This window comes from Pogoniulus pusillus, chromosome 11 (genome assembly GCF_015220805.1).
Source record: "Pogoniulus pusillus isolate bPogPus1 chromosome 11, bPogPus1.pri, whole genome shotgun sequence".
NCBI lineage: Eukaryota > Metazoa > Chordata > Aves > Piciformes > Lybiidae > Pogoniulus > Pogoniulus pusillus.
The window spans coordinates 9,938,631-9,964,169 of NC_087274.1; the positions used below are offsets into that span (position 1 = coordinate 9,938,631).

Sequence of the window (25,539 nt, forward strand, 5' to 3'; positions counted from 1 at the left end):
TTGGATCTGCAGTCACATTTCCATGTAAAATCCAACCAAATGACCACTAGCAAAGCTGCTCCCTGCCACTCCCTGCCCTTCAATCACAGTGTGAAGCCAAGACTGAATCCCATCTCTTAGCCATGCATGCAGCTCGACTGGACAACAGCCTCCATTCATACATTTCATTTTAGCTAACCAGGTCCCAAAAACTTCACAGTTCTGAGTAACTCCTGGGGAGTCTTTCAGGAATGCAACACTTGGGTTAGGAGAAAGCCATTCAGAGAATCACAGAAATCTTCAGGTAGGAAAAGATCCTCAGGATCACCAAATCCCGCTGGGAATCTTACTCTACAAGGTGCACCCTAAACTCCAAGCACTACATCCAAATGATTTTAAACACATCCAGGGTTGGTGACTCCACCACCTCCCTGGGCAGCCCATTCACATTTAAAGTCAAGGGAAGGGCACTGAGAGAGGAACAGGGAAAGAACCCCCAAGCACCCTTCCTCTGCTCCCCCCAGAACTGGCACATTTCTCCTTGAGACAGGCTAAGAGGACTGGGAAAGAAAACAGGCTGTGAGAGAAGCAGCCACACTGATGTCCCCAAGACATCTCACTAGCCTACACCACCACTACAATTAGGTGCTTCAAAAGGGCTGCTCAGCACTAAACCAAACATTTCCCTTTTCATAGAATCAACCAGGTTGGAAGAGACCTCCAAGATCATCCGGTCCAACCTAGCACCCAGCCCTATCCAGTCAACTAGACCATGGCACTAAGTACCTCATCCAGTCTTAAACACCTCCAGGAATGGTGACTCCACCACCTCCCTGAACAGCCCATTCCAATGCCAATCATTCTCTCTGCCAACAACTTCCTCCTAACATCCAGCCTAGACCTCCCCTGCCACAACTTGAGACTGTGTCCTCTTGTTCTGTTGCTGGTTGCCTGGCAGAAGAGCCCAACTCCACCTGGCTATAACCTCTCTTCAGGTAGTTGTAGACAGCAATGTCACCCCTGAGCCTCCTCTTCTACAAGCCGCACAGCCCCGTCTCCATCAGCCTTTCCAGCAAAGCATTTCTGAGATCCATCAGTTAGGAATGTGTTTCTCTTTTACAGGCACGACAGGAGCTTTGGAAAACAGCAACAAGAGCACCTCTGACAACTTAACAAGCAGAGCAACAACAGCATTGTTTGTTTGTGATTCAGTTTTATTTGCGTGGCTGTGCCCGTGCAAAGAAATGCAGCAGAGAGTTGGTGCACTCACTGGAAATCAGCATTTTCATTAGGATCATCACCGTGAGCCTGTTCACAATTATCACCAATTCTAACCCCAAGACATCTTTCATGAAGGTTAGAAAATGTTCATCACTTAAATTGGACTTCTGCAGTGCCAAAATGTAAACAAGAGAAAGGACAGCTTGGCAGAGGAGACGTCGGAAATAACCAAGAGAGCAGAGAAAGAAATTGAGTCAACAGCAGCAGCTCCTCACATCCCCATGGAGAAATTTCTCAGTCCCAGATTTGCTCTCTATTGCACTTTCAAATGAGTGGAACAAACATCCTTAGTGCTTCTCTGTGGTACCAACAACCCCTGAAGTTAAACTTATTAAAGCATCATTCTGAGTTTATCCATGACAAGTGCTAGAAACAGTTTCAACCCTGCCTCTGAACCAGAGTGGTGGTATCAGAGCAGCAAGCACCTTGTTAAGCAGCTAAATCTCAAACTTCATCCCCAGCTTTAAACACTCCCATTTCCTATTTCTGCCAGCACAGTAGAAGACCTACCAAGGAGCAAGGAAAAACGTGGCATTAACCACTGCTGCCATTCAATTAGCACGAGTGGAGCTCCAAGACTTCCAAGGAAAGCAGTGATGTGTAGGAAGCCTTTGGAAACACATTTTCCTAGGAGAAAACAAACAACCCTGATGGTGAGGTCCTGTTTTAATTAACATACTTGTACAATTGGAGTCAAAGTTGAGTGTTGTGTCTACCGGCATGATGTTCACGACACTGTTTCCTACTTGTACTGACAGCAAACAATTAATCATTGCCCCAGAAAACAAGGAGGTTTCTCTTCATACCCACCTACTCTTCCAGCAGAAGCAAGCTGCTAGGCAACCTCTGCAGCAATTAATTACTGGCACTTTGGTTGGTGTCCAGGGAGCCACATTCCCCAGCTTCAGTAAACTTGTGGAGTTTGAAGTCAAGCAGAGCTCTCTGTGGCTGGTTAACTGTCACAGTGCTGGAGTTCTGGGTTTCTACACTTAGATCACACCAGCAAACTTCACTGGGAAGTTTTTGGGGTGTTCCTGTAGAGTTTAAAATAGTCATAACTGAAAGAACTACACCAGCAGAAGCCTTCTTGTTTGACTTTAGCTGTTTCTGGAGAAATGCAGAGATTAGACTGATTTACAAAGGACATGCTCCAAGTGGAGGTCCTTCCTCACCTCAACTTGCTAACAGAAATTGTACCCTGGAGGTGGCCAAGGCCAGGCTGGATGAGGCCTCAAGCAATTTGGTATAAGGGGGTTGGAACTAGATGATCTTCAAGGCCACTTCCAACTCAAACCATTTCATGAATCTATTAAATTAACACAAGATAAAAGCCTATCCCTTAATTATGAACCAGATCCACAGCTGTAGAAGTTTCCTCTTTCTGTACATTCATACCAAAATGAACGCCAACTGACAAGACTAAAGTATGACAGGCATTTAAAGGTTAATTTAGAGCATCATCCTTTTGGCACTCAAGTGCTGGAAGCACTCAGTTTTCATTTCCTCTTTAGCATTTGTATGAAAAAAAAATCTTGGGATGTGATAGATTTAAACCTTAATAACCTGAAAGGATTAAGGAAGAACCAGAACAAAATGAAGACTTCTTTTGAAGAAATCCAAGCAACTTCCTGTGTCTTTTTTGCTTATGAAGATAAAAATCCTCAATATAAACCAAACCCACAATATCACAAATATTGCCAAAGCCACTTCTCAAATCCCACTTAATTTAACAGTAAGCTCCCAGTTCAGATTAACATGGGATTGCTCAAAGGCCAGGGAGGTGAAATGAACAGGATGCAGGCTCAGGGCTGGTAAATGCTGATAAAAAGATTAAGAGATGTACTCCTAAATGGATGTCAGCATTGGCTATGACCAAACAGTTGTGGACAGCTGGGTGGATTCTTCACCTTCTGTCAAATCAAAGAAATGGAAGTGAAAAACAATCATGAGCAATTGTCAGCTTGATTAACTGAGAACAGTCTCTCAAGAGCAGATGTCAAAGCAATACTTACATAGTTAATAGTAAAAAAAAGATTATCCATGATGCAATTTGAAGAATTTCATGATTCCCTGCCAAATTTGCCACAGAAGTTAACAACTCACTTTAACAATTCAAGAAACAGCTCTAAACAGCCTTCTAACATTAGATGATCATCAGACCAAGTAGAAGCCTCATCCTTGGAAGCATTTAAGGCCAGGCGAGATGGGACTCTGAGCAACTTGATTTAGTGTGAGGTGGTCCCTACACATGGCAGGGGGATTGGTGCTAGATGACCCTCAGAGTTCTTTCCAGCCCTGACACTTCTAAACTGCAAAGCACCAGATTCAGAGAGGTACTAAAAATCCACAAGTCCTAGTTCATTAGGATCCCTGAAAGTCAGTCTCAAAAGGCTTGATGAAACCACATAAACTTAGCCACTTCATTTTTAACACAACAGTGGATATCATGGCTTGTGCACACCACAAAGCCACACCACAAAGCTTCAGCAGGAAGGATGACCATTTTAAAAAGCAGCTTCCCAAGAGCTGTAACCTAGCTAAAATAAATGGCTTTGTTTTCAAAGCATTTCTAGGTTCCTGACTGTCTTCTTTCTCTCACTGAATACCTAAGGGAAAATGAGGCCTAGGAAGAGACTTTGCAGACAAGACTCAGTAATTCCTTATCTTAAAAAATACAGATATTTTTTAAATTCTCTTTATCCCTTTGGGTACTGGAGTGAAAATACAAATGTTGGACTCAATCTCTGGAGATCCCTTCCAACCCCTAACATCCTGTGTAGCAACAAGAGAATGCTAACCACTAGCAGCATCCCATCAGCTACACTTTTTACAGTACACTTCAAGTCAGAGGATGACAGGAGAGGCTGAGATGCATTAGAGTGCTGCTAGTCACATTAATTGAATATATATTGATGGAATACCAAATGCCTTTTCAGTTTGCCTGACAAATTGGAATGGCTCAGGTAACCCCTGGATAAATGTGTGCTCTGTCTCATTCTCTTTTACATCATTCATTTCACCTCCTGGGAATACACAAAGGCTCTCTCCTCCTGGCTGGTCTCACAGATTTCTTTGCTTGCCAAGTGCTCAGGTGTGCTCTCATCCTCCCATTAACACCTCACAGCAAAAACCTGCCATGAATGTGAAGATCCCTTTCCATACGTCTATAAGATAATCCCTTTCTGCTGTTTTGCTGTGGTGCTTCCTGGGAGCTGTGTTACATGTCCTGCAAGAGCAGAAGTGACAGCAAATGTCACAGGAGATACTGTGGTCCCTCATCAAGTTTAACCTTGAGTACACCTATGTAGCTCTGACATGCAGGAGATACTGATGCATACTGAGTCCACTTTTATTAGCTTGTCTTTAAAGATAAGACATCAACACCCTGACTGGGGCACAAAAAAAGGTTGGCAAGTGGTAACTTCTCTGAAAATAGCTACATGGAGTCTCTACAACCATCTTCTCCTGGTCCCCACGGCTCCCAGTCACATCTTGTTTGCCCACTAGACAGAAACAAAACTGCAAGTCCTAGAGAGTCATGTAGACATAAAAATGAAGGTGAGTTGCACTTGCTGCCTGAATGACATCATCTCTAACATATTTGGATTAAAGTCTGATTACTGTGCCATTTGGCAGCATAAGATTACAGCACAGGCTTCCCAAAATACACTGAATGAAACCATTTGCATCAAGCCTGTCAGGTATTTTTAGACTATGCAGTTAAACAAACACTGCAAGATTATTCAGATTATTTCCTTGCAGTTCACATTCTGAATCTGGTTTGCACTTGGCTTGTACTTAGACAGTGCTCTCATCAGAGATTATGAGGAAAAGTTCCTTGAAATCTGGGAGGGAAGCCATGACTTGTGATCCTTCATATAGCACTGCCCTGAGAGAGTTTCAGCAGCCATCCCAACAGTTCCATCCTGAGATGCTGAACCAAGAAGCTGTTTTCAACGACCAATACTTCACAGACACCTTAATTCCTTAAATTCCTCCAAAACCTTTCCTGTCACAATACAGCCTCATTCCCTTTCTGTAAACAAGCAGAAACAAAGCAAGACAAACAAGAAACAAGCAAAAAAACCCACCCCCCCAAAAAAAAATCCAACAACCAACCAACCCACCCCCTTGCACCTGGTAAAATGCAAGCACACGAAGCAGGAGCTGGGTGGTACAGAATAAGGCAGCAAAACTCCTCACAGAAATACTTCTACATATCTAATTGTTGAAAAAAGCCAATGTCCTAAATTGATTTCTGTTGTGCAGACACACTCTGGGATATCATGTGCCTCATAAAAATATCACTCATTCCATACCACAACTGAAGTGCTTGCAGAATGAGAATATAGGAAAAATAATTTAAGAGGGAGGGAAAAAAAAAAGAAAGAAAGAAACTAATTCTGTAGTGCCTGGTGGAGTGAAATTAGGCAATTACATTCTGAAAGGTACATCTCAGAAGAGAACTGTTCAATACTCAGATGTCTACGTTTCCTTCCACTTCTCACAGCACAGCTTTAAGAACATGCACACCACGTTCAGTTGATTAAAGCAAGGAGGGGGAAAAAAGCCTTTCCAATTTGGCTCTTTTTTTTCCTCTTCCCATGCTTCACATTGTTAGATTGATGGTGATTTAGTAGTAGCTCCCTCCAGCTTAAGCTCTGCTGCAACTTGGTCTTTTCATCTCTCATCATTTGACAGTGTTTTTCCTTACACAGGACCAGGCATGGTGTCTAGATCAGATGCTGCTGTAGTCTGAGCCACGGGCAGCGAGAGCTGCTGCTGCTTCCCACTCCACTATGAAGAAGGTAATTGTTCCAAAGAAGCCCACAACCACCATGATCAGGAGTTGCCACTGCAGAAGGAAGTAGTTGCTGTAGAAATATGCAACTGCAGCACAGATGGACTGAGGGAAAACACATAAAAAAGATTATTAGTGGGGATTTCCACAAGTACTACTACAGCTTAATATGCAACTCTCAGCACTAAGCTTCTAGGAGATAAAATAATCTTCAAACCTCAACATATGTTTTGATACACAACAGATGTAGTTTTTACTTCTCATTTAAGTAGTGTTCACTGCAGAATGAGAACGCAGAAGTGTTTGTAGCATCCCAAGTGCAGTTCTCTGGTATTTGAAAACAGTTTGTCTGGAAGCAAAATCACCAAGGAAGGCTTCAAGACAAAGCCCAGAAAGCTGTTTACAGTTTCAGAGCATCACAAACTACTGCACAGCAGAACAGCTGGAGGTTTTGACAAGCAGTGGGTCTTATTTGTATTCTACTCTCTTTTAAATTACATTTGTCATTAGAACTCATTTAAAGAATATTGATATTCTATGTCTGTCTCAGATTCTGACACACCACCAAATCACTGCAGAACAGCTGAGGTTGGAAGGGACCTTAGAGATCATCAGCTCCAAACTCCCCACCCTGGGCAGGGACACTTCTCAACAAGACTCAGTTGCTCAAGGCCTCATCCAACCTGGCCTTGAACATCTGCCTAGGAGGAAGCATGCACAACCTCCATGGGCAACCTATTTCAGTCTCACCACCCTCCTACTGAAGATCTTCTTCCTAAGATCCAGTCTAAATCTACTCTCCTTCCCCCTTGCCCTGCTGCTAGACACCCTCATGAAAGTCCATCTCCAGCCTTCCTACAAGATTCCTTCAGGTATTGGAAGGCAGCTCTAAGGTCTCCCCCGAGTCTTCTCTTCTCCAAGCTGAACAACTCCAGCTCCCTCAGCCTATCCTCATAGCACTGAGAATGATATAAAAACAGAGTTGTGCACAAAGGAAAAGAAAAGAGCTTTCTGAGGCAAGCAGCTGTCATCTTTTAAACTAGATTTAAGCTGAGCTCTGCTTCTAGCATCAGCTTGCTGCTGGTGTGACCATGCACACAGAGTGCTTTGCACCACCATTTCTGTGTCCATACCTCTGATCAACACAGAGCTTGACCTGGAAAGTTCAGTCACCAAACAAGATCAGTGCCAGTCAGTGAAGTGATCTATCCAAAACACAGCATCTGTATTCATGTTGTAGGAAGACTTTTCATTGAGCTACCATAGATGCTTTTAATTTGGCATTCAGACAGCTGAAAGACACCTAATTTAATTCTTGGGTCTGCACAGCCACCTGGAAACTCCCAGTGATAAGATACAACATCCACAAACACGTGAACTACTGTTTACACAACTTGTCTCCTTTCAACTCACATCCCTCTGATAAAGACTTGAGTAAATAAATTCAGTAAATGATGATTTAAATAAAATCAATCCAGTTAACTGGACTAGACTTTTGCCTTTAAAACTACAATTCCCACCACTAAGTTCCCTCCAAACTTAATAGCAGCTTCATTACATAACCACACCAAGCTCTACAGTCAAGCTACTCCCACCTAAAAATCTTTTTTGTCTCCCATGAAAGACAAAACCAAGCTGAAATCCTTTGCAGAAGCATAATTGTTCCTAGCTCCTTAACAAAACAAGAGCAGCACTTCAATAACAAACCAACAGTCACTCTCAAAAGGCTGTGAGCTGTATTACCTGCACAAACTTGAAGATGGCAAAGGCAGGAGCACTGTCTTCTGAATAGAGGAATCCTAAAATACTGAGGAGCTGGGTGTTGAAGCAGCTGTCCCCCAGGCCCAGCAGGAAACTGCAGAATATGGCCACCTCTTTGCTGGAGGAGAAAGTGGATCAAGTTTAGAAGATGTAACTTCAAGCAGCTTACACACCAAGAAAATATTTCTGGCAGGCTTCTTTGGAAAGAAACAAGGGAATCACAGAACGGTTTAGGTTGGAAGGGACCTTAGAGATCATCTCCTCCAACCTTATAACCATGGGCAGGGATATCCCCCAACTAAACTCAGCTGCTCAAGACATCATCCAGCCTCCTGCAGGGAGGAGGCATCCACAACCTCTCTGGGCAGCCTCTTCTGGAGTTACTCATAACAAAGAATGCCTTTCTAAGATCCAGTCTAACCCTGCTCTCCCTCAGCTTCACACCATTCTCCCTTGTCCTATTGTTAGACACCCTTACAAAAAGTCCCTCTCCAGCCTTCCTGTAGGATTCCTTAAGGTACTGAAGGCAGCTCCAAGGGATGACAGTTACCAAACTTAGAAGTTTCACTGGAAAACAGCTGGAGACACTTTGCTTGGCAAAAGGCAGAGTTATATCAGATTTTCATTTCTTAAATGCCAAGACTTCTGTAACTATGACCTGCAGTCAGTTCTACAGTGAATTAGAACCACTAGGAGAGTTCATTTTGGTGCTTGGAGCCACAGCACTCACGAGGCAGTGATGAAACACAGGAGGAGTTCATAGAAGCTGCAGGAATGTTACAGCAACACCAACTGACTTTGCAGTAAAATGCTTCAGCTAAAGAAGTGTCACCAGCACAGACACAAATGCTCAAAACTGCAAGTCAGCAGCTGTCTGCACAAAGTGACAAAAGTGCAATTTCACACAAACTGGGAAAATACACCCCAGAAGTAAGTTGCAATGATGAGATGAAGATCCCTGCAGTCTTCCCCCAAGCCTAAGTGAGACAAGCACAGCATGGCTCCAGGTAGACTCAGGCAACAACCATTGAATGACTTTGGAAAGCAATATGAAAGTGCAAGGTGCTCCCAGCTGCAGTAAAATTAAGCCAAATGTTGGTTTATAGCAAACTGAACTCCTGCCACCCAGCACACAAGAGTTCCTGGTCTCACCACTGCACTACATGTCAAGAATGTCAGTTCCCAGGGACAAAATTGCTACCAACTTAACCTGGGGTGCATCAAGAAAAGTATCCAGCAGGTCTAGGGAGGTTCTCCTCCCCCTCTACTGTGCCCTGGTGAGACCACACCTGTAATAGTCTGTACAGTTTTGGGCTCAAGAGAGATGGATCTGCTGGAGAGAGTCCAACAATGATAAAGGGATTTGAACAACTCTCCTGTGAAGAAAGACTGAGAGAACTGGGGTAACTTAGGAATAGAGAAGGCTGAGAGATCTGGATAATACCTATAAATATCTGAGGGGTGATTGTCAAGATGAAGGTGCCAGGTTCTTTTTGGTGGTGCCCAGTGACAGGACAAGGAACAATGGGTACAAGCTGGAGCACCCTCAACATGATTAGAACATTCTTCACTGTGAAGGTGCTGGAGCCCTGGAGCAGGTTACCCATAAAGGTTGTGCAGTCTCCTCCGGAGACTTTCAAAACCTGCCTGGATGCATTCCTGTGCTACCTGCCTTAGGTGATCCTGCTTTAGCAGTGGGGTTGGACTAGACAATCTCCAGAGGTCCCTTCCAACCCCTAGATTTTAGGATTCTATGGTTCATGCTTTTTATTCTTATGCCATTTAAACTCCTAATTGGGGTGCACACTGCTAGAATATCTACTTTTAATAAAGAGGATTCCTGAAGGCCTTTTCTGTGGCATTAGTCATTACATGGAGAAGGAAGACAGCTTCCAGGAGTTTTCTGTTGCAGGAACGAGCTCTTTACATGCATCTTTGGCTGCTATAACTGAAGAAAAACATTTGCATACCTTGGAATCATGTAAGCAACATCATCTGTTCCTTCCATAGGGGCAATGGGGGCATCATTTGGCATGTTGAAAAAAATCAAATAAAAGGCTATGAAATGGACAACGATGCCCAGCATCACAATGGGGTTCCTGCCAAAACGAGTGTTCTTGCTCAGCAAACCAAAGATGCCTCCACCTGTGCAAGTGGAAAAGGTTGAATGATTACATCAGAAGTGAAGATGTCCAGAACCAAACTGAAGATGCTGCAATGAAAAAAAAAAACAGATGAAAGATGACAAACTCTGATTGTAAAGCCCATAGTGGCTAACTGAAAGACAGAGATAGGAAGAGGAGCCCAGAGGGCAACAAAGCTGGCGAAAGACCTGGAATACAAACCCTATGAGGAGAGGCTGAGGGAGCTGGGGGTGTGCAGCCTGCAGAAGAGGAGGCTCAGGGCAGACCTCATTGCTGTCTACAACTACCTGAAGGGAGACTGTAGCCAGGTGGGGTTGGTCTCTTCTGCCAGACAACCAGCAACAGAACAAGGGGACACAGTCTCAAGTTGTGCTGGGGGAAGTCTAGGCTGGATGTTAGGAGGAAGTTCTCCACAGAGAGAGTGATTGGCATTGGAATGGGCTGCCCAGGGAGGTGGTGGAGTCACCATCCCTGGAGGTGTTCAAGAAGAGCCTGGCTAAGGAACTTAGTGCCATGGTCTAGTTGATTGGATAGAGCTGGGTGCTAGGTTGAACTAGATGATCTTGGAGGTCTCTTCCAACCTGACTGATTCTATGATTCTGCCTGAGCTGCCAGCAGCACAACCTTTGGATTGCCAGACACACCTGAGAAGCGCAGGCAAGAGATTTATCAGATGACTGCAGAAGATATTCAGCTTTTCTGCAATATTCTCCTAGCAGCCACTGTTTCCTCCAGCACTGCAACAGTGCTCAGTGAACATGGATGACCTGGTGCTTAGCTCTTAATTGCCAGTAACAAAACCAGCATCTCTATGGATCCAAGCTGCCTTTAAACACCGCAGTCCTTAAGTTTAGGCACAAAACCAGAATCATTTACTTAGTAAACATTCCTTGCATTCAATTTTGTTCAATGATCAGTTCTTATTTAACACCACCTAACCTTTTTTTTAAAAGAACTCATTACTGTAATATTTAATAAGTGTCTTGCACCACTTAAAAACTAACGAAAATCTAAGCAGATGCTACTTAAAAACAGGATATGCAAATGCTGAAAGCTCCCTAACAACACTGTACCCTAAATCTTATTTATGTCTTTGTACTAACCCCAAAAGAACACAAAATGTTAGGATTCATGGTCCCCACTATTTCACATCTTGGCCCACATTCTCTTTACAGGGTATAGCATAACTCACAGTGCAGTAAGGAACCACACTGACAATTTTATTTCCAACATTTCTTCTTTTCTTCATATAATCATTGCTGGAAGCTTGAAAATCACTATAGAGTGAAATATAAACATTTCCAATAGCTACATCATCTTAATCCCTTTTTGGACTAGAAGGTAGTAAATATAAGACTCACCTAGAATTTCTCCAACACCAATAAAAATGCCAGAGAGCCCAATGAGGCTTTTCTCCTCGCTACCAAACCTATTCACAGCACCAATGCATGTTCCATATACTCCAGAAAAGAAGGTTAACTCCAAACCTTTGAAGAAACAAAACAAAATGGATAGATGAGATCAAAGTTATTAAAAAGTTATGCCTAAAGGCTGTTGTTTTCTTTCCCTAAAGTACCTTTTCAAGGCATACATTCAAATATTAGGAGCAAATAGGAGATTTTAAACTCTAATGATGATATTCTCCTGTGCCAGTTCACAAAAGCTCTATTGAAGTGACACTGCACTAGGGTTTAGTCCTGCTTCTCATGACAATCCCTACATATAGTTTAGACTTCTGCTTTTCAGGAACTCTGGAATGTCACATATCTAAGGGTTTTATTTTGTTCCACACAAGCTGTGGGGTTGTTCAGCCTGAAGAAGGCTCCAAATAGACCTTATTGCAACCTTTCAGTATCTGAAGAGAGCTACAAGAGAGCTGGAGAGAGACTGCTTACAAAGACAAGAAGTGACAGGACAAGGGGTAATGGTTTCAGGCTGGATGTAGATCAGACATTAGGAAGAAATCCTTCCCCATCAGGGTGGTGAGGCACTAGAATGGGTTGCCCAGAGAAACTGTGGAGGCTTCAAATCTGGCAGTGCTCAAGGTTAGGCTGGATGAGGCCTTGAACAACCTGTTCTAGGTAAGAAGTATCCCTGTCTGTGGCAGGTGGGTTAGAACTAGATGATTTTAGGGTCTCTTTCAACCCAAATCACTCTATGGCATTCTTGAGAGCCTCTCTGCATCCCCAGATACCAAAAGAGCTAAGATTCCCACAATAGCCTGCAACTTTACTATAGATACTGAACTGAAAGGGAGAAAAAACAACTGCTGTCAGTTCAAAAGCTTAAAGATTTCTTTCTACTACCATTACCACGAGCAAACACTGTGTCAAACAGATTATAACCAACCAGCAGTATCAAAATGCCACTTCTTTTACAGAGAGTGCATTTAAACCAATGCAAAATGCCATGCTCAAAGAGAGGCTCTTGGAAAAAAACAGGCTTTTGTGGTTGTTCTGTGCTACTGCAAAAATACAGCATACTATACCCTGATCTACACAGGTTAGGTTACCCAACATGGTAACTGCAGAGCCTCAAAGAGATGAGCTTTGAGCAGTCTTAATAATCCCACCAGCAATTTTGGCCTCGTGGGATTTTTGTCTTCCCACATCAAGCAGCAATATTGGCCAAGAGCCACCAGATGGCAGCAATTTTTTTCCAAGCTGGATCGATGGTTGTTTTTCTGCTACTTACTAGCCCAAATTGCAGATTAATCAGGCAAAACCTTACTGACTCCCATCCCTTCTTACCTTGCTTCACATTCTGCTTGAACTAAACCATCCAGGAGGCACTGAGGTTAGTTAATTTGTGTTAACACAACACTGTGAAGTAACTTAACTCAAGAATAGTGGATGGCACAAGCTGGCTTCACAGCTACTATTATTTCTCTGCCAAAAGCTGAGTGTAAGCCACAGCAGGTGTTACAGCACTGCTTCTAGTCTGCTCATATTTAAGACTCTTGTTAGCTCTTGTAGGTGAAAGACAATTTTTCCTAACAGCTACTCAGAGCTGAGGGTCTGAATATGCAGCAATTCTTCCCAAAACTTAACGTGACAATGAACAGATCTGCAGCTGAAGTCAATTAAGGAGCAAGAAACCACCCAAAAATAGTCCTTAAAGGATCCCAGTAACATTTTATAGTATTTTTGTGGAAGAATCACTTTAGTATATAGCTAAAGCAAATGTATTTATTTGACACCTCATACCTTGGTCTAACAATGGCAGAGCAGGCTCAATTACAGTTGCTAAGAAGAAAGAGAGCTCTTGCCACAGCAAGTACTAGTGACAAAAACAGCTGAAAATGGCTAAACTTCTTCCCAATAGAACCAAGACTGAAATGAACACTAAGCCATCTCCCAGGCTTCAGTGAAGAGGACACTGGAAAGAGTATCCTTCAACAACAATTTTAATTCAAATGCAATGCAATTGCACTGAACAATACAGAACATATTGATAGTGTAATCACACAGAAAACAGCTAAGTCCTGCCTAACCCTCAGTCTGGGTGACTCACAACTGACGAGGCATTACTATATCTGCTAGCACATGCAGGTTTAGGCACACCCTCCTCCCATATGGAACCATTTTCCAGAACTGAAGTGTCAGAAGTAACTCTCCTGTTTGCAGAGATCTGGAATTGCAGTCTTGCTCTGGGGGTTAAAATGCTAAGCTGTGCCCTGACACTGCTTGCTTCATACCTGTGTAGGCTGTTGTAACACTGAGAAGCAGAATCTCTTTGGTGAAGCTCAGCTTTATGGATTTCTCTGTAAAGACATGATAATGGAAATTAATAACTGCTAAGAACATTAAGACCATTTACACTTTCTTTTGCTCTTCCCAAAAAAGAAGTTCAAATTCAACAAACTGAGTTCATTGTAGTGCTAAAAAAGCAGCACTACAGGCTGGGGACAGAGTGGCTGGAGAGCAGCCAGGAAGAAAGGGACCTGGGGGTACTGATAGGTAGTAGGCTGAAGATCAGCCAGCAGTGTCCCCAGGTAGCCAAGAGAGCCAATGGCATCCTGGACTAAATCAGGAACAGTGTGGCCAGCAGGACAAGGGAGGTTATTCTTCCCCTTTACTCAGCACTGGTCAGGCCACACCTTGAGTGCTGTGTCAAGTTCTGGGCTCCTCAATTCAAGGGAGACGTTGAGGTGCTGGGACGTGTCCAGAGAGGGGCAACGAAGCTGGTGAGGGGCCTGGAACACAAACCCTATCAAGAGAGGCTGAGGGAACTGGGGTTATTTAGCCCTGTCCAATCAACTAGACCATGGCACTAAGTGCCTCAGCCAGGCTTAAACACCTCCAGGAATGGTGACTCCACCACCTCCCTGGGCAGCCCATTCCAATGCCAATCATTCTCTCTGCCAACAACTTCCTCCTAACATCCAGCCTAGACCTCCCCCCAGCACAACTTGAGACTGTGTCCCCTTGTTCTGTTGCTGGTTGCCTGGCAGAAGAGATCAACCCCCACCTGGCTACAGCCTCCCTTCAGGTAGTTGTAGACAGCAATGAGGTCACCCCTGAGCCTCCTCTTCTCTAGGCTAAACAACCCCAGCTCCCTCAGCCTCTCCTCATAGGGTTTGTGTTGAGCAACACTTTCAATATTTCCAGGAATAGGGCCCCAACCACCTCCCTGGGCAACCTATTCCACTACCCTCATGAGGGTCTGACTGCCACCTGGCAGTCATTTTTCCAAGCATGTCACCTCTGAAGGTCTACATTCCAAGCAGAATAACTGAAAGGAATTCTTAAAACCTTATGTGTTCACAAATGGTTGTTCTAAGTGGCTTGTACATGATCAGCAGTTATCAGCAGAATCAGGGAGAGCTGGAGATATCAAGTGCTTTCTGAAGCAACTCTTACACAAAACAGTACTTACTGAAGGCAGCCACTGCTCTCGTCAATTTGTTTTGTGCAGACCTGGGTAAGTAAATGACTTGGTCAAAATGGAAAACAGAATAACCACATCACTACACAGGAAGGCAGCTTCATTTTTCAGCTTCCTCTATAATAATTTCTAGCCCAGCATTCACTGCAATATGCTAATATATTCTGAAAAGCTTTGAGAATCTAAACTGCTAACCACAAAATTTGCTCTCTGCACTAGTGAATGCCATTCAAAAATTAACCTGCTTAACAGAAGCTTTCTCTTGAGCAACTTTATCATTGATCACTTTTTTTCCCACTGAAATACTGATGTTTTTTCCACTGTTTTCAGCCTTCTTTAAAGCAAAAAATATTTAAACTGATGCTTCAGGCAAAACTGTACTGAATCTACCCATCTGTGTACCTATGCATTACTAAGGTATTTATCAGGGTGTATGTATGTAATACATATTTAGAGAAGATATGAAAAGATGTTCCAGTATGTCAAAGATAAGCTGCTAAAAAGGGAGTAACCTGTTTAGTCCAGGCTTCAAATTGTGTTTCTGAAGGCAAGACAGACTATAAAAGGTGATTTTGTCTTTAATAATAATCAACAGAGAAAAAGGAGAGGTAGGTTGTTCTTACTTACTAGTGGAAAAGCTTAATGTGCAGTACTGCATGCAACCCTTGAAAACAGGTCATATGAAGAACATTAATTCACACTTCTCTAGTAGATCTAGAAATTCTACAGAACAGCTTGTTCATACCTTTCATGTTTTCACTGTAGAGAAGGGGAAGGGAACCCAAAACATGCAGTGAGGAGTAGGAACACAAAGAGGTAAGTGACAACATGTTATTGCCATAAGCACTTACAAGCTGTCCCCCAGGATTTCATTAGCAGAATCTTCCTCTCCTGGAGTTTTTGTGTCCTCTTGTTTCCTAATCAGAAAGAACAGAACTGTGCCCACAAGACTGATAACAGTCAGAGCAATGAAGACAGTTCTGCGATCACTCTCTGTGGAAAAACAAAGAGGACCCATAACTACATGTGCAAAAAAGACATTCAAACCAATTCAACTACCTTCAAGAGAACTAGTACAGACATACTACATAACACTGATTTGCTAGCTTACCTTCCAGATGGATCAAAAGATACCCAGCTGCTGGCAAATTCCTGTCTCAGTTTTATGACGCAAATAAAGTATCGGCATGCTAAAGTGCCGCTCGCATTTTCTGCCATGCAAAGGCTATGACCAAGGAGGAGCCAATTAACAAAGGAAGTATAAATTATTAGCAGAAGAAAGGACATCTTTCAAGATTCATAGAACTGAGTGGACATAGTAAAGTACCCCAAGCCCCTTCAAATTACAACAAGAGCTCTTAAGCAGCAACAGAAATACCAGTGCCATAACATCCCAAACTGGTAGGCTTGTCAATGGCAAAGGTCTTAGAGGCAAGGAAATATGACAGCACACAAAGCACAGCTGGAGGAAGATCACCTCTGCCCAGCACTGCTGCACTGACCAAGTTGTTTGGCATAGCCAAGCCTGTACTGCAGAAATCATTCCCATTTATGGATATTAAGCAGACAGAAAAAAGCCAAGAAGCAGCTAATAGTTGTGGCTGAACAAGTCAATGATTCTGAAGATATTGCCTAAGCTCGGATTTATTTCCCCTTTAGCTTAAAGGCAAACGTAAAATTGTTCTGTGTCAATTAAAAATAACTCCTGTGTGATTAGAGATCAAAAAGAGATGAGGTGCTTCACCTTGAACTGCCTCTAATATTTTTATGTAGGCAGTAAAAGGAAGGAGGAATTGATTTTTAAATGCTGCTAAGTCTTCCAATATCAACACTTCTTAATAAAGAGGAGTCTCAAGGTATTTAGAGACGAGAGAAATGTAACAACGGAACTCCCTCATAGTTAATTGCTCTATTCCATGGTGAGCAAGAGCAATGAAGCTTAGAGTGCACAGAATTTCAGGCCCACCAGGTTCCCAATGTCTCCAGTGCTTTTAATAACACGTAATCCTCTGTGCTCAAGGTGAAGGAATGTGGGAGATGACCTTTACAAATTAACCTGTGCCGAGTTAACATGCAGGTGTCCGCAAACAACCTGAAAGGATGGATCCAGCAGAGGCATAAAGTGCACTATTCATCTCAACAGAGCAGTATTTCTGAGGCCAAATAATTACCATTTAAAAGTCAACATTTTATTCCTGATTGACTACAGCAGAAGCAGCCTCATATTTTAAACATGGAGAGAATTTACCATTCAAGTAGGTGTTTTACTCTAAGACTACAGTAACAACAACTCAGTCATTAGAGAACAGGACAAACAACTCTATTTGTTTATAAAATGTTGTTTTTCAAGCAATGCTTGCTTTCTATAATTAAAATATTACATTTTGCTCTACTCCTTAGTTGATCTCCCACCCACCTTGCCTTGAACAGCTGCCAAAAAGCTCTGCTTTAAAACCACTGAGTCTCAACCATTCTCCAGCTTCTTAGGAATATTAATAAAGCTCACAGCTCTCTGACTCCTGCTCTTTACCAACCTAGCACCATGTCAAATGAGAAGAAAACCCACTGTATCAGTAATTACAATCCCATCAGCAAGTCTTCATTAACTGTGGCAAGAAAGGAACACTTGAGTTCTCCACACACTCTTCTGGCACTGCTGACAGTTGGAGCAGCAGCAGCTGCCCACTCTCTGTCCAGCTGCACTCATTAACCTGTGTCTTGCTTTGTGCCAGTACAATGATCAGTGCAGCCAGGAAGTGAACTGGGATGCTTTTCCTTTCCTTCAGAGCTTAATCAGTCTCCAATACAATTTGGAGGAAGACAGTCTAGAGCAGGAACTGACTTTGGAAGAGAGCAGCATGTGTATTAAACACACAGCCATTCCACAATGTCTTCTTCCCAGAACTATGCATACTTTGGCATAATCCTGCACAGGGAAAATTCCCAGAGTAGCTCTTATGCTACCTTACCCTACACTATCCTTATCCTACACTTACCTTATCCTAAGAAAACCCTTATCCTACACTAGCATTTGTGACAATATCCTAAAAATAGGTACTCAAGATGCATTGCACACTGGAGAACAACAAAGAGAACACAAGGGCTGTGAGTACCACAGAATACAAGCAAAAACATACTACAAAAGTAGAATCTATCAATAAATTGAAACAAAAAAGCTGTCTGCTATTGCACAGGTTTCTTGCCACTTCCCAATCCATCACTCCACCTATTTATGCTGTCACACTTAAAAGGATGGCCTTTCATACAAATAAGCAATACTCACCTGATATGTGAGTTTTTCCTCTCCAAGCAAAATATATGTATAGGTTTCCAAAAAACAAGCTGTGAACAAAAAGGACAAGACAGGTGAGCAGTACTTTTTGTGGTAAGATGAAGGCTGTAACATCACAATAGTAATGTTCTGCATAGCAAAAACTAGGACTGGGCCATTGTGGAAGAAATAAAGACTAGTCACTCTCCATATAAACTGCTCACTCAAACACAACAGAGGATTCTTTCCCATAATGCTTGCCAGACAATTTCAGGATCCAAAATATAAAGTGGTGACCAAAAAAAAAAAAAAACAGAAAAGTCTGCACCTAAGCTGCCTCTCTCTAAATACAAAATTTTGGAGCTGACATTTATGGAGATGATTTTGTTATACAGCCTTAGAAGAGTCACGTCTTGGCCTGGAGTATTGCCCCAGCAACACTAAATTGCTTGTTAATTACTCTGGGTCCCTACCTCCAGCTTTCTACAATGTAGCAGTTTTGAAGGAATACTGATTCAGAAGCCTTACATTCAGGTTTCTTCATTTGTATGCATTTTACTCACTGTAAAACACACAATTAGTTGAGTTTGTGGAAACTGCTACTCCCATAACATAACATGTTAAGGAACAAAAGACAGATGCTACTGGTTCAAAGTGATGTTTTTTTCTACTCAGAGTATTCCCTCCTCACAACAGTATCAGCGGTGCCACCTACTGCAGGCTCACTAGGCTAAGCAACTCGTTCCTCTCACTATCCCCCAGTATCCAGTACTGCTTTACTAGAGGTGGTAAAAGGTGTCCCTCTTCAGGAGACACTTGCAGACCTGTTGCAAATAATTTATCTGGTCCCTTTCTGATCTTGCTGACATAATCCCAGCTCCTGTGGCAACAAGGTTCAGATGTTTAATCACTCACTGTATAAAGAAACTGCATCTGTTTCAAACCCTCTCCTAGTTTCCTTAAGTTCTAGCACAGCAGCACGTGGTGAACAAGAGTTCTACACTCAGTGCACCTGCTGCCTTTGTGGTTTAACACCCATCAGTTTTATCTTCTCAGACACTTCCTCCAAAGGAAAGTCTCAACCTTTTTAGTCACTCTTCAAGTCTGCAGCTCTTATCTCCTTGCACATTGCTGTTATTTCTCCCTTTATCCTAGCTGTGTGACACTCTCCTGAGAGGCACAAACCATATCTGCACATAATAACTCAGTAGCAGCAACACAGCTTCTTTTACCCTGTTCTCACTTCCTTTCTTGATGCCAAGCCTTTTGCTGACATTTTGACTTGAGGCAGCACTCAAAGCTTAAGTCTTTTCCAATATCTAGCCTCCAGGTCCAACCTTATCTTCAAGTTGCCAGTGAGCAGCAAGGTCCAGGTGCTCTCTCAGGAGAGGAGGGCTAAGAGTCAGGAGGTAACACCTAGCAGAGAAGGTGCCTCATCAGCTGAAGTCCAGACCCACAATACTTAGACGAGGTACAAAGAGCAGACCTAAAGACTGCAGGCAGGGTCAGCCAGGAGTCCAGACCATCATACAAGCTTCTGTCAATAAGGCAGGTCTGAGGTCAAGCCAGAAAGTCAGCCAACAGGCCACAGTCAGGTCTGCTAATTGTCACACAGGTCCTCAGTGACAAGGGAAGTCACTCTACACACTGGGGTCTAGACCACCAGGATCTATAGCCACACACAGGCATAGCTACAGCAGACCTGAAGACTGCCACCTCTCCAGTAAAAGTAGAAGCCCAGAGCTGAGTTTAAATGGGGCTCCTGGGCCCACTGGCAGATGGGAAGGGTGTGGTGGAAGTGTCAGGTGAAGTTACTCAGGACCATCAGGGCTTACAAATGCACTCAGTATCCTGACACAAATTAGTGCAGCCCTCCAGAGTCAACAGGATTTCTGTTACAAATATCAAATGCTCCCCAACAGAACTGTATCTCACATCCAGAGCAGAGGCTTGCAACCTACAGCTTTCACTCATTGTTCTATACTAGAACAAAATAAGATCCTAAGATAGCATTCTAAAACAGAATTAGGCAATAGAAATGTTGCTTTCAGCTCTTCCTCTCACTTCACTAACTGCAAGGCATCCGTGGAGTACTTCTTGATGCAGTTTCCCACTTGCTGGCAAATGTAAAAAGCAGAATGTGTAAGCAACCAAGAAAAGATTATCAAATAAAGCTTACCTAGACTGTAGAAGTGCCCAAAATACTCCACTGTTCCTTCCAATGGTGTTTTCATCAGAATTTACAGTCAAGCAATTTCCCTGGGCTGTCCAGAGCACTGAAACATATGGAATATATTCCTCAGGAAATAATATTTTAGAGGAATATTGAAATACAGTAAAGATTAGTAAACAGGGCAGGAACAATTCTTACCAGCAGCTGCAATGCCAATAAAAACAGAAGCAGTGTAGAAAGCCCATGTTGTAGGTTGGATAAAAACTGCAATGTATAGGCTAGAATAAAACAGAACAGCTTACTGAACACAGGCTTAAAGCAGATGATGCTCTTTCACAATCAGATCTCTCACTCAGCATCTACCAAATCTGCTACTCTCTCCTAAGTGATGTTGGAAAGCAGTTTAGAGTGCAGATGAAAAAAGGATACTTTACTTCATTATGCAGGTATCATAAGATCAGAGAATGGCTTAGGTTGGAGGGGGCCTTAGAGAGCATCTACTCAAACCTTTCCACCGTGGGCAAGAACACGTCTCAGCTAGACTTGCCAGCTCAAAGCCTCATCCAGCCTGGCCTTTAACACCTCCAGAGAGGGGCATCCATAACATCTCTGGGCACCTACTCCAGTCCCACCACCCTCATACTGAAGAGCTTCTTCCCACAATTCAGTCTAAACCCACTCTTCCTTATCCTAAAACCATTCCTTTTTGTCCTATTGCTAGACATCCTTAAGAAAAGTCCCTCTGCAGCCTTCCTGTAGGATCCCTTCAGCTATTGGAAGGCAGCTCTAAGGTCTCCTGGAGTCTTCTCTTCACTAGGCTCCCTCAGCCTATCCTTGTAGCAGAGGTGCTCCAGCCCTTGAATCATCTTTGTAACCTCCTCTGGACTCAGTCCAACAGCCCTGTGTCCTTCTTATGATGGGAACATCAGAACTGAACACTGTATTCAAGGAGGAGTCTCACAAGAGCAAAGGGAAAGAATCACCTCTCCTGACTTGATGGCCAGAGTCAGCACAGTCTGGAAATACTGTGGCAAAAACACACTCTGCTTCTAGAGGGCTGAAGCTCTCTGCAGTTACACATCTACTGATACAAACAGTACCTCTGCAAGATGCCTTCCTTAGCCAGCACCCTTCCATGTCTGGTGTGGCAGCCTTAAGTGTGAAAAATAAATAGAAAATGAAGATTTCCAAGGAAAAAATTCAAATCTAATACTTACCTATAAAATAGACCACTAACAACCATGGAGAGCTGAGGTCCCACTATTGCTACCACTGAAGGTGAGATAAGATTTGATGCAGAGAATACTCCATAAATAATGGACATGCTACATAAATAAACAACAAAGATGATTAAGTACTTCAAATACAGGGCATAAGTGCAACTGATTAAGTACTTCCAATACAGGGCATAAGTGCAACTGATTAAGTATTTAAAATATGGGCTATAAGCACAGTTAATTAAGTATTTAAAATACAGGCTATAAGTGAAACTGATTTGAGAATGTTCAGGCTACTCCAAAACGTCAAGTTCAGGACAGGCACAAGTGACTGTGTAACTTTCATGGTCAGACATCTCCTTCCTCTCTTCTGTCACCTTCACCCATGGGAATGCAGGAGGGCACAGTGCCTGCTGGATTGCTGAAGAGACTCTCAAACTACTGCAGACAAGAAGGTCTTGTAAGGTACAACATGAATTTGTCACATTGAATTAAAAATAATTATTCTATTTTGTGCCCAGTACTCATAGAGGAGAATGCTCCAAATCTTCATTTATCAGTCAAGTTTTCAATTTCTGCCAAACACACTACAGAAATGTTACAAAGAGATTCTGTGCCAGGCATATTTTTAGTTTAAATTAAGACAGTGAACCCTTCAAAGCAGCAACTAAATTTCCCTAAGTGACAGATTCCTTTGGCATACAAAAGATCCCTGATCATGCCTGGCAAGTTTGGCTTTGTCAGTGCAATTAACAAACAGGATTGGCTTTTTGTGGCTTTTCTTCTCATCTTTCTGACTGCTCCCTTCACATTTCTCTTGCAGTATCTCCTGGAAGTTGATTCACACCACCTACCCTACACAAACACACAGAGTTGCACAAGGGCTAACAAGCAAGGCCTCAGCAGCTTTAAAACTTATACATTCTTCATCTCCTAAGACAAAAGGTTGAAAATGTGATAACTCTATGTTTCTTTTTTACCTCCCCCTCCCCACAAAGAAAACATGCAAACCAGATAGGTAGTTCAACTAGGAATAATTCAAAGCAGAGTGAAGGGGAGAAGCCTGGTTTCAAAGTGCTTTAACTATGTTATTAAACTGTGAAGTCAGCAGAACACTACAATGACTTGGGAGTCAGAATTACAACCAGCTTCACCCTCCAAGGAGTAAAGTAACAAGATGATCTGTGCAAATTACCTCGTGTAGCCACTGCCGTGAAACTCTGTGTTGTTTAGATTGGTGATAACAGTTTGCTGTGGGAAAAGCATACATTGTAGCATGTTAGAATACATCTTGACAACACTTGCATCAGTTTGAAGTCAGTAGCAAACATCAGAATCGATCATTGATAGACTCTACAAAGCCCTTCAAATAATGTGAAGTGTTAATTACGTAACTCACACTACCTCCACAATGAAGGTGAAGGAGATATTGGGTAGGGAAGCATCTATGCTTGAAGCAGTAATTAGTACTTTAGGATAATAAAATTATTTCATCAGAGACCTTGAAATATTTCACAAAATGTTTGTTGGACTAAACACCTCTCCTAGGTAGAAATGTGTGACAATCTTGAGTGGGGAAAAAGAGAAGAGGTGTCAAAATACTCTTAATTTCACCTAACTATGAGCTTCTGATCAGAGTTTTTGTTCATTTGTGGCTTCAAATTATTTCCCTCTTCCTTTTTTTTCCCCACTTGAATCAGCTTTAGTGATCACAAGACCATACAGTTAGTTGAACTGGCAGGCAGATCTGATGGAAAGTCACTTGTAATGACTTTAATGACAATAAATTACACGAGCACTGTGTCTGCTTCAGAGAGATGTTGTGAATCAAAGCAGAACTTCAAAGATCCCTGGGCTGCACTTGTGCTCATGGACATGCTGTCCTACAAGCTGTACAAAAACTACCTTAAGTAGTTATTTCTGCAGTGCAGTGAAGGACATTTAGATGTCTGAACCTAGGAAGTATTTTTGCATGCAAGCAAAGAGAAGTTGTAAGACCTGCAGGCTCAGGAGGTATGTTGAAATCTAACTGTCCTTCAGGCATGTAACTAATGCTGAAGCAATGCCACAAGTTAGAGGATCTGGGCTAAGTGTGACAGTAGCAGGAGTCTAAAAATGTCAACAGTAAGACTGCAATCTGCTTCTAACAGTAAACTTGGGGTTATGTTATGCTCTGTTTTTTTCTTCAGCAGGCAAAAAGCAACACAATACTAAAGCAGGAAATTACTTCTTCAGATGGAAGGTGACTTGGCAGTTCTAGCAATTGTGGAAGTCTGACTACTTGTCAGATGCTATCCTCAACAGTCCCCCTCAATGGATAGTTTGTGAGAACAGAAAAAATATGTTAGAGTAGGCAAAACACTCTAGGAAAAATCAGGGGCATGGTTAATAATAACAATGTGGGTACATGTTTTGAAAGGGGCTATGCAGAATAAGCAGAAGGTGCAATGTAACTGTTAAATATTGCAAATATCAAAACAGACACTATTATAAAGTTCAACTGTTTCCCAAGATCCATCAGCTTCTGAAGAAATCAGGCATGGTGACACATGCAGCTGTGCTATCCTAAAGAAGTAAACTGCATCATTATCCACTCAACCAACTTAATCTAACACTAAACCTGGGCTAGTTTGAAGCTAGCTGAAATATTTTGGTGAGAAGAATCAGACTAAAGGCTGGGAAAAGGAAACAATGGTGATGTCTACTTCACTCATAGGCTTGCTGAGATGTAATACTGATATAAATATAGGTAACAGAGTTGGCCTCTCTGGCTTTGGCTGCCTCCCTTCTCTCCCTAATCTGCTGTCTGTGTAACTAATCCCTCTGCTTCCTAACCCTCCTGGCCAATTCTTCAAACTCACCTTGAACGTAAGGTAGAGGAGGAGTGGAAAGGAGGTGGAAGGGCGGTTGGGAGCCCCTCCTGAGGACTCTGATTTCTGGGAGGGCTGTTGTGTTTCTGTATCACTTTTTAACGTGCCTATTTCTGTCTCTAGTTGTATAGATTGTAAATATCTGCTTGTGTATTGTGTTAAACTGTAAATATAAAGCTTCATTCTAATTCCCAGCTCAGCTCAGTCTAGTCTGGGTGACTTTCTTAAGTGTTGGGGGAGCAGGTAACACTCAAACCAGCACAAAACCAAAAGGAGGCAAACTGTCAAGGTGGTTAGCACATTAAAACAACCCCAAATAAAGCAACTCTTACATTAGAGTACAGCAAAACCCCAACCAAACCCACCCAAAAAAAAAAGGATAACCCACCCAAAAAAAAAAGGATAAATAGCTGTGATAGAAACATGGCAAGTTTTGAGATTCACACCTACCGCAATATTTCCACATGTCTGGAAAGCAGTGAACATAAACATAAATGAGAGTCCCAAAATAATGATGTTGAAAAGTTTTTTTGCTTCAGGAGACATTTTTTGTGTGTGTGTGGTTTGCTTCCTTCACTTTTTATTCCTTCACTTGATTTTCTTTTAAAAGTTTCTTGCTAATCCCTGCTTAGAAAAAGAAAACAAAGCAAAAAATAATCAAACAAAGCAAAACAATCAAATGAAAACCAAACAACACAACAACAACAGCAACAGCAACAAAAAGGCCAAACACACACAAAATAAAGAAAAATACAAACAAAAATGGGTAAAACCCCAAAAAGGAAGCTTCAAAAATGATTACTTAAAGGCACTTAACAGCAGCTAACTAATTAAGAAATCTGATAAGTCTCTTAAATCATGTACAGCAAAAATCAGTAATTTGAGGGAGGGGAAACCAAATAAACCAAACAAAAATAGGAAAGTCAGGTACAGGAGGGAAAGATCATAAAGCTCAAGAGTTTCTTTACCTTCTCCCATGAAGCTAGCAGAGCAGACTGCAGCATGTTAGTTCCTCATGATATCATTTTCCCTCCGAACAAAGCAGTTTTCCACACCTCGAGCTCAGCTCCTTGCCATTGTTCTAAATCAGGATTCCGGTCCACCGCCTCTCAGTCACCTGACGAGGGACAAATGAGACACTGCTACACACGAACC

General features: G+C 42.4%; 1 protein-coding gene across 1 annotated transcript; it reads right to left on the reverse strand.

The window, feature by feature from the left end:
• Positions 1-1,172: 1,172 nt before the first annotated feature.
• MFSD11 (major facilitator superfamily domain containing 11) lies at positions 1,173-25,539 on the reverse strand. Its single transcript, XM_064150934.1, has 14 exons — positions 25,353-25,539; positions 24,835-25,008; positions 22,710-22,765; positions 21,515-21,622; positions 20,496-20,575; positions 20,304-20,400; positions 18,137-18,195; positions 15,722-15,846; positions 14,845-14,905; positions 13,664-13,729; positions 11,328-11,453; positions 9,793-9,967; positions 7,805-7,940; positions 1,173-6,166 (listed from the first exon to the last, which is right to left on the reverse strand). The coding sequence occupies exons 2-14, from the start codon at positions 24,928-24,930 to the stop codon at positions 5,999-6,001; spliced, it is 1,353 nt and encodes a 450-aa protein (XP_064007004.1). The 5' UTR covers positions 24,931-25,008; positions 25,353-25,539; the 3' UTR covers positions 1,173-5,998.